Genomic DNA, 9,054 nt, shown 5'->3' with positions numbered 1-9,054 from the left:
GCCTTATAAGGATACTAATAATTTATACTTTGAATGAGAACTAATTTTGCTGTACTTACTCTCTGAATGCCAAATTCACAAACAGCTGCTATGTAGACAAAAAGTCCTGTTACTTGCTGATGAAGAATAAAGTGTTTTGCCTTTAAACCCAAGGTTTCCTACTAAGATGACCCAGAAAAGGCATGCAGAGCATAATGGCCTGTAGCAACACTAACAGAACACTAACATGAGTCTCATCCTGTACCTCTATTCCTTTAAGGCCATATATAAATTTGTTGCATCACCTCTAAAGAGAGGAACAAAAAAAACCCCCACAAAAACCCCTAAAACCAAATACCCCCACAGTATGGTTGCTTAAATAGGAAGTTATTTTCCATCTCTTGTTGGGTAAAATTCCAGATAATTTCTGTCATAGAGCAGAGCATTTGGAAATACAATACAAAAAGTCTTATTAAACTGATTTTTGACTTGCCAAAATTATTCAGTGTGATTAAGGACTCCACCAAAGCCCAGCCAGAAAGAACAGCTCAACTCCTTCCTGTATCACTAAGATGTCAGCTGTAAATAAAATCTGTAATTGTTAATGGCATTTCTGTGCAAACTTTTGACATGGTATTTAGAATTACTTTCTCCACTAGGCTTTGCAAGTTTGCAAATATAGTATTTAACAGGCCAGGCTGTGTGCTGTCTAATAAAAGCAGAACTTTAGCACAGGTTTTCTAAACTGATCTGATAACTTCATTACATAAATTTAAAATTGGATCTGCATACAAAACCTCCCAGTAAAGTACAACATCTAAATAAGTGACAAAGTGATTAAGCAATCCCCATAGGTGTACTGTTCTGAGAGTAAATAAATAGTTTAAAATACACATATTGATTTAAAAAATAGGAAACAGTATCCACAAAGTGAAGGCATAGCTAAGTTTCTACATTCCAATTCATAACTTTATCATAGTCCTGAATCCGTTGTTTTATGTGAGAAAGCTTATTCTTTAGGTATTCACAACGCTCCTTTTTCTCCAGAAATGCAGGATCCTGTCAAAAATACAAAAACCTTTACATTAATATATTATACGTTCTGACTCCTCCAAGAATAGTCTATTATCAGTAATGTTCTTGATTAAGGACAATATATAAATATTCTCCCCAAATCACTTTTTCCCTGGCCACAATTTCTTATTTCCTGCTTCCTGTTCCTTCATGAAAAGCTGGAAAAAAAGGTTCTGCTTTTATATACTGTAGTTACATAGTACACAGAGCAGTTTTTAAACAGAAATCTGCAAATATAAATGACATCCTACTATGTAATTTAGATTTTATAGGTGCCTTGTGGCATGTCTAATAAATCCCTCCCCCTCAAAAAGCAATAAAGTTTAACTAACATGGACACAAAATTTGAGTTCCATGAAAAAAGGTATTTGTAACATATTATGTTTGTAATGGAACAAAGGTACACATTTACTGCCCACATTTAAAAATAACAAAGAGAAACCTCCTAGATTACACTGAAAATTACATTTTGAGAGTCTAAGTCCCATGCCACAAAGAAAATACAAAACTTCTTTTCAAGGGTAAGACTAATGTTTTCTGTTGTGAACTTATATATATGTTGTATCACTGTGTCAGTCAGTGAATATAAATGAAATGGATCCCCCAAAATAACCAATCTTGTAACACTAAGAGATGAGACATACTCTCAGAAGATGAAAACAGTGGAAGCAACCACCGGATGGCTGGAAACATATTCTGTACCCCATGCCACTGCCTGGAACACTATCCTGGGCCTTGAGAAGCAGGTCTTGTGGCGACATGGTACCCCAGAAAGAACTGAGTCAGACAACGGGACTCATTTCCGAAACAACCTCATAGACACCTGGGCGAAAGAGCATGGCATTGAGTGGGCGTATCATATCCCCTATCATGCACCAGCCTCTGGGAAAATTGAGTGATACAATGGACTGTTAAAGACTACATTGAAAGCAATGGGAGGTGGAACTTTCAAACATTGGGATACACATTTAGCAAAAGCCACCTGGTTAGTCAACATCAGAGGATCTGCCAATTGGAGTGGCCCTGCCCAATCAGAATTTTTACATACTGTAGAAGGGGATAAAGTCCCTGTAGTGCACATGAAAAATATGTTAGGGAAAACAGTCTGGGTTACTCCTGCCTCAGGCAAAGGTAAACCCATTCGTGGGATTGCTTTTGCTCAAGTGCCTGGGTGCACTTGGTGGGTGATGCGAAAAGATGGAGAAGTCCGATGTGTGCCTCAAGGGGATCTGATTTTAGGTGAAAATAGCCAGAATTAAACTGTATGATATTAGTTACTATATAACCCTGCTACTGTATGTTATCATTACTATAATTGTTACATGCTATGTCCATAGTACTATAGTAAGAATCACTTGGATCAAGCAAGAAAGAACTGCGATAAAACTGAGCAAAGCGCAGTAGTGATGGAACCAGAACTGACTCCAGCATGCAACAATCCAACGGTGCACACCATCCTCCTGCTGCGTCAAATGTCATCTGCTCGTCACACCGCACTGAAGCCCAATTCTGCTCTACCAACTGAGAGGACTTTGCACCATCCCTCCTGCCCAGACAGACGGGTATGACAGATGGAGCCCAGAGTCGGAAACTAAATGAACTCAACAAACATTTTATGAACATAACCCGTGAACTAAAGAACTGATATCTCTGTGTGTGTATACTTATATGTATATATATCTATCTATCTATCTCATTGTTCATATGTCTCAAAGGGATGGAAAGGTGGTGATGATTGATCAGGATGTAACTAAAGGTATGGGAACTGAGCATGACGTCAATGGTATAGAATAAGGGGTGGATACTGTCCTGGTTTCAGCTGGGATGTAGTTAACTGTCTTCCTAGTAGCTGGTACAGTGCTATGTTTTGAGTTCAGTATGTGAAGAATGTTGATAACACTGATGTTGTCAGTTGTTGCTCAGTAGTGTTTAGACTATAGTCAAGGATTTTTCAGCTTCTCATGCCCAGCCAGGGCACCTGACCCAAACTGGCCAACAGTGTATTCCATACCATGTGACATCCCATCTAGTGTAGGAACTGGGAAGTGGGGGGCAGGGAATCGCCGCTCGGGGACTGGCTGGGTGTCAGTCGGCGGGTCGTGAGCAATTGCCCTGCGCATCATTTGTACATTACAATCCTTTTATTACTACTGTTGTCATTTTATTAGTGTTATCATTATCATTATTAGTTTCTTCTGTTGTCATTTTATTAGTGTTATCATTATCATTATTAGTTTCTTCTTTTCTGTTCTATTAAACTGTTCTTATCTCAACCCACGAGTTTTACTTCTTTTCCCGATTTTCTCCCCCATCCCACTGGATGGGGGGGGAGTGAGTGAGCGGCTGCGTGGTGCTTAGTTGCTGGCTGGGGTTAAACCACGACAGCTTAACTGTTGTGGGGTTTTTTTTCCCACATCTGGCTAATGGAATCATTATTCTCAAAACAGGTTGTTGGCATGAGTGGAGTGGGTTGTGTCCTAACTTGCCAGAGTTTTAGAAGACAAAATATACAAAGTCCTGTAGTAGCTACAGATACCCTGAGTTAGCAAATTGTACCTAGTGTAAGACATGTTGACTATTTACACTCTCTTTGCTAGATTCATTAGCAATGTAAAGCTGAAAACACTCACATTTTTCTTCTTCTTGTATTCTTGCAGAACTTTTGATATCCTTTCCTGTTCCTAATGAGAGAGACCACACATTTTTAAACACTTTGAGTGTAGTCCATAACTTCATGTAAATTCTACAAAATGCTCATCAGAAGTAGAATTCTCATTTGATCAATCCATTCTAGTTGTAACATTTTAATTGTAAGTCTTGTATTTGAGAAATAGTGAACATAAGTTAACTGTAACTCACTCAAACTTGAAAGCTACTAGCATGAAAAAAAAAAAAACCAACCCCCACAAAAAACATGTATACAACTTAATTGCAACTTGGTATCCTTGACTGATGACCAGAGAAGAAATAACATATTTGGGGAAACTTTTTCTCCCACAGAGTCACTGCCAGCATTACAAGACATTGTGCCCTAGCTAAAGACAGTCAGAAACTGTCTAATACCACACCTGTTCTCCATGAGCCCATTTCACAGGTACTTACATATACGCTTTCAGGATGTTGAGGAAGCTGTCTAAGCAATGCATCCAGCTCATCAAACTTTTTTAATACAGCATGAACTTCCACAGACAGTTCTTTATATTCAGCAAACTGATCATTGAATACTGCTTTGTACCGGTCTCGCATTTCATTTGTTTGAATTGCTGGGTATTTCCTTTAAAAAAAAAAAAAAAAAAAAAAGACTTGTTTTAGAGTTAGCACTTCAACAAACACATGGACCCCATGCCTCAACAGTATATTTCTGTATTGTTTGCTAATCTCATAACCTGCTGAAATTTGCATGTATGTAAAGCATTGAAATCACAGAATGACACAATGGTTGAGGTTGGAAGGGATGTCCAGAGGTCATCTGCTCCAACCTCCCTGCTCAGGCAGGGCCACCTAGACCAGGTTGCCCAGGACTGTGTCCACACAGTATCTGAATATCTCCAAGGATGGAGACTCCATAATCTGGGCCACCTGTGCTAAACCCCACAGTAAAAAAGATTTTCCTAATATTCAGGTGGAACCTCCTGTCTTTCAGTTTGTGTCCTAGTCTATGGCAAATAGTATAAAAATTAATTTATGATCTCATACTTCACCATGGAAAGGGCTAGGAGCATGTTAATAGATTTAGCACTTAGAAAGTACAAGAGTAGTCAATTTCAGGGGCTAAAAACACAAGTAATTTCCCATGCATTTTATTTTTTTCTAAATTGTCTGTGTGGTGGTCTTCTGTTCCTTTAGCAGTTATAGCATTTGCTAGATTATAACATTCTGCTTTAACATTTGATGTTTGGGTGGTTTTTTTTAAATTTAAGATTCTTTATTTATATCACTGGTTCTATGCCATTGATACCAGCCCCCATCCTCTCTATTGTTAACATTAACTTAATAAAAAATTATGAGTTCCCATAGCACATGCATGGCAGCAAAACCATTGGTGTATATATGAGAAATGCTCAGTGAAAAACATCATTCAAGTATTCTCCATTAAGTTTGTTCATCAAAGTCAAGTTACTTACGCTAAGTAGTCTGGCATCACTATAGGTTTAGGAATGTGGCCTGCAGGTATATGACCATTAAGTAGTTCTGGTTTTCTTTCCACTGATTTAAGCTGCCTGTAAGTGACCTCTTCTCTTGGTCTGTCATCACTTTCATACTGTTTTAGAAGAAAAAAAAAAAATTCTTAATGAAGTCAGTTTTACTTCATATGCAATATGCATAAACCACAAAATACCCAACTCATTTGAAGACAGAGATAGAAATATTGAGCAGCAGTAGAAGCAAATCATAGGTTTTTCTTACAACCCTTATTGTAATTAGAAAATTAGTAAAGAGTTACAGTAATGTTTCTCACACAGTATCCATCTTCAGTTTGTCCTAACAGTGGTACCAATGACAAATATTTCTTGGGGCTTGGAAAGATTGGTCTTGTATGTCTTAAAAAAATGATTTAAGGAAGTTTCCTTGGATATCTAACTGATTTGTGAATGAACAGGAATCACTCGGTTCTCTGGAGTTCCCTTTTCCCCCTGTTTCCTATTGCACAATTTATTCCTTGATCCAGAAATAAAAGCACGTGGAGTCTTGTTGGAACACATAAAAAAGGATCCTGATCCAGTACTGAAGCAGCAAAGAAAACAGTGGTAGGAAATTCACAGTATCTAACAGGAGACATTTAAGACTGAAATAAATACACCATAAATTCTCTGGGAATCAACATCTGCTGTTAAGATCCTATACAATCTTTGTAGCATATGCAACCACATCTTCGTGCAGCAGAAGCACTAACATTGCTGATACTTCAGAACTGGCAAGGACGTCTTTGGAGCAGTCTCAGAGACACAGGAACAAGTTCAACTCACAGAGTACCTGCCACTGTGCTTGCACTGGCTCTCCTCCAAATTAAGCAGCCAGCCAGGAGGAAAGAGAGTCTCTAAAACCTACAATGCCATCAGATGACCTGCTGTTCTAGCCATGTCTGCAAAACTCTGTGATAAATGCTACAGAACTTGTAACTTCATAGAAGAGGGTAAGAGCACACATAGTCATCAGATTTGCTATTTACAGTAAATTTTATAACCTAGCCTAACTAGTAGTAACTTCTTTACAAGCTTGTTCTGAATCTTCTAGGTAGGAGAATGTTTTCTGGACTACATTAAAGAATTAAACCTCTCTTCCAAGCCAAGTAAGTAAATAAATAGATAGGTCAATCAAAATAGTGACATGAAAAAGAACAACCATTTGGAAATACCAGTAAACAGAAGAATAAAATCCTATTTCCTACCTTCTTTTCTGGAAGAGAGGACTGTGTTTTCATCTATCAAAAAATGGAAAGAACTGTAAGTTTTATTTTCAGCAAAAACAGTATGCAAAAGCAGAGTCTTAAAATCTAAACTTTCTCAAAATCATGCTGTACGGAGAATTACATTTATATTTAGGTATGAAGAAATTTAGCATAAGGAATATTTTCAAATCAATTGATTTAAAGACTGGTTAAGAACAGTGGAACAAAAACAAGCACCCAAAACGCAGAACAAGGACAGGATCTCCCAGACCACAGCTGTAAGGAACAGCTTGCAGAAAATACTCCATCCACTTCCCAGTCTCCTTTATTATTTCACATTCCAGCCCATATTAACTCACTGACACTCTGCAGCCTAATTCATTGCCTAGAAAACACAACAGTGCACTAACCAGTAGCTCAGCCAGCAGCTATTTTGCACAGCACTCTCCAGAGCCTAACCTATATTATAGAGGAATTCCCTTTAGAAACATTAAGTACCTGGAATAAAAGAACATAGATTGTAACAAGGAAGAGTGATTGAATGCCTTCTGTATAATTAATTCCAACAATCACCTCTTTCTTGCAGGACATATTAAAAGTGGGTTAAAAACTTTTATCAAAGAGCTGCAATGTACCTTTCAAAAGGGGAGTCTCAGTGTTATTCAAGATGGTGGAATGGAAACCAGTGTTAAATGAAAATGCTGCAAATCAGACAACAGTCACAGAGCAGAGGACATGCAACTTTAAACTTGTGCTCTCCTACTAAAATCACTTAAATGCTGACCCCTTCTTAAGTTAGGCTTATGTAGGCTTCACATGTTAATTTTTATGCTATATTAAGTTTTATTAATTTTTTTAAGGTCTTCTTGGTGGTGTTTTCACGTGAAGGAAGTTTTACACAAATGACTTTGAATTCTCTCGCTGAGAGGGCTAAGTCTCTACTATTACAGTTTATCATTAACCAGGTGAGTATTGAATGCTTCTAGTAAGGGCAAGGCCAGCAGCAGTGCTAAATACTTGATGAGAAAAAGATAAAGTTGATTGAAATCTGAGACACCAGAATCTAGCCAACTCTGTTATTACTATTATTTTCTGATAACTGTTGTAAGGAAGGCTGAAAAGACATAAAGAAGTAGTTTGGAATTTTGCTTGCAAAGTAAAAATCAGTATTTCATGTTCTTATGGTCAGTCATGCTAGCCTGTAATGTGCTGAAAGCACAGTCTTCAAATAAATGCTAGGTGGCTTTAAGCCTAACCCTACAGAACAGCTGAATAAGCACATTGTTCATTGCTTCCTTTGTCTGGAAAATACGCACCAGGAAGTAGTTCATCAGCTGACGCAGGAAGAGAGCTGAGTATTACAAAGAGAACAGAGCCAGCTCCTTGCCAAAGTGAATGGAAAAAAAAAAAAAAGCCCAAGAATTTGGATCAGACATCTTAAAAACGCCTTTCATTTGGCGATCTCAAGCACTGTTAAGACCGGTGAAAGCTCACCCTCAAAGGCTACGGACCTGCTGCAGAGAAGACACCTGATATGACTCCATCTACAGCATGGCAAGATCTTACAACTGCTCCCCATCACACCTTACCCAGTGGACACAAAATGACTTACCTCCCGTTCCATTAATTCCCTGTGCCTCCTAGCTGCCTCATGCCTCCATAACTTTAGAGAAACCACCGCACTAATTAGGTAGATGATGACCGTGACAAACAAGAAGATGATTGCTGCTGTCTGACCTCCCTCTACACGGCAAAAAGATGCATTTATCGGTGTCTTAAACAACTGGTAATAGCAGAGCCCACCACGGTTGGTGTCATTGACGTACACTATGGCAGCTGACATGTACAGAAAAAACAAGGCCACGTTAATTCCAAACTCAGTCAGCGGCCACCAGTTGGAATCGAGAAGGATAGTCCGGTAGTACATCGACATGCCCAGCACCAGCAGCACTATCGTGACGATCCACGCCATTCCCGCCACCACCAGGATGAAAGGCGTTTTGGGTCCACTGTAGGAGTAGCCTCCGTAGGCGCTGCCGGCCCCATAGCCGTAGGGCTGCGAGTACCCGAACATGTTGTACCACTCGTTATCCTTGTGCACGTAGGCCGTGACGCAGGCGAAGACGGCGGCGCCCAGCAGCAGCTCCGCCACGCAGAGGATCCTGAGCAGGCCGGCCCAGGACTTCATGTAGGCGTACCGCTGGTTGTAGGCCTCCACCCGCTCGCTGTAGGTCTGCCCGGTGGCTGCGCGGTGCTCCAGCGACCCGCGGGGGTCCCCGGGCAGCATGGCTTCGGCCTCCTTCCGCGAGTCGTAGCTCCCGCCCGATCCCCCGTAAGGATCCTTGTAGGAGCCGGGCGCCGACCTGGGCTCCGGCTGGAGAGGGGCCGGGGAGGACGGCGGCGAGCATTCCACCCCGTCCGAGATGTACCTGATGTCGGAGGCCGCGCTGTCCCAGCTGGAGCCGTTGTTGCGTCTGCCTCTGAAGAAGTTCTTCCACGAGTCCGGGATGAACCGCCGGACCGGCTTGAGCTCGGCCGGCCCGCTCGGGCCGGGGCTGCCCTCGCCGGGGTAGGCGTCGGGGCCGAAGGGGGGCCGCAGGGGGAGCGGGGGC

General features: G+C 40.7%; 1 protein-coding gene across 1 annotated transcript in view; it reads right to left on the bottom strand.

Moving 5' to 3' along the window:
* Nucleotides 1-921: 921 nt before the first annotated feature.
* Nucleotides 922-9,054, bottom strand: part of LOC104838419 (MARVEL domain-containing protein 2-like) — a gene marked incomplete at its 5' end in the record, with an annotated part of 17,845 nt that continues 9,712 nt past the window's right edge. Inside the window, 6 exons of the mRNA XM_010578156.1 lie at nt 922-1,038; nt 3,684-3,734; nt 4,156-4,327; nt 5,178-5,314; nt 6,443-6,475; nt 8,055-9,053. Of these exons, the coding sequence (XP_010576458.1) occupies nt 922-1,038; nt 3,684-3,734; nt 4,156-4,327; nt 5,178-5,314; nt 6,443-6,475; nt 8,055-9,053 (1,509 nt within the window). The remainder of the gene's footprint in view (nt 1,039-3,683; nt 3,735-4,155; nt 4,328-5,177; nt 5,315-6,442; nt 6,476-8,054; nt 9,054) is intronic.

This window comes from Haliaeetus leucocephalus, unplaced genomic scaffold, assembly GCF_000737465.1.
Source record: "Haliaeetus leucocephalus isolate CR32 unplaced genomic scaffold, Haliaeetus_leucocephalus-4.0 Scaffold605, whole genome shotgun sequence".
Lineage (NCBI taxonomy): Eukaryota > Metazoa > Chordata > Aves > Accipitriformes > Accipitridae > Haliaeetus > Haliaeetus leucocephalus.
Note: the sequence above shows the minus strand (reverse complement) of the source record. Positions and strands in the feature narration are given on the sequence as shown.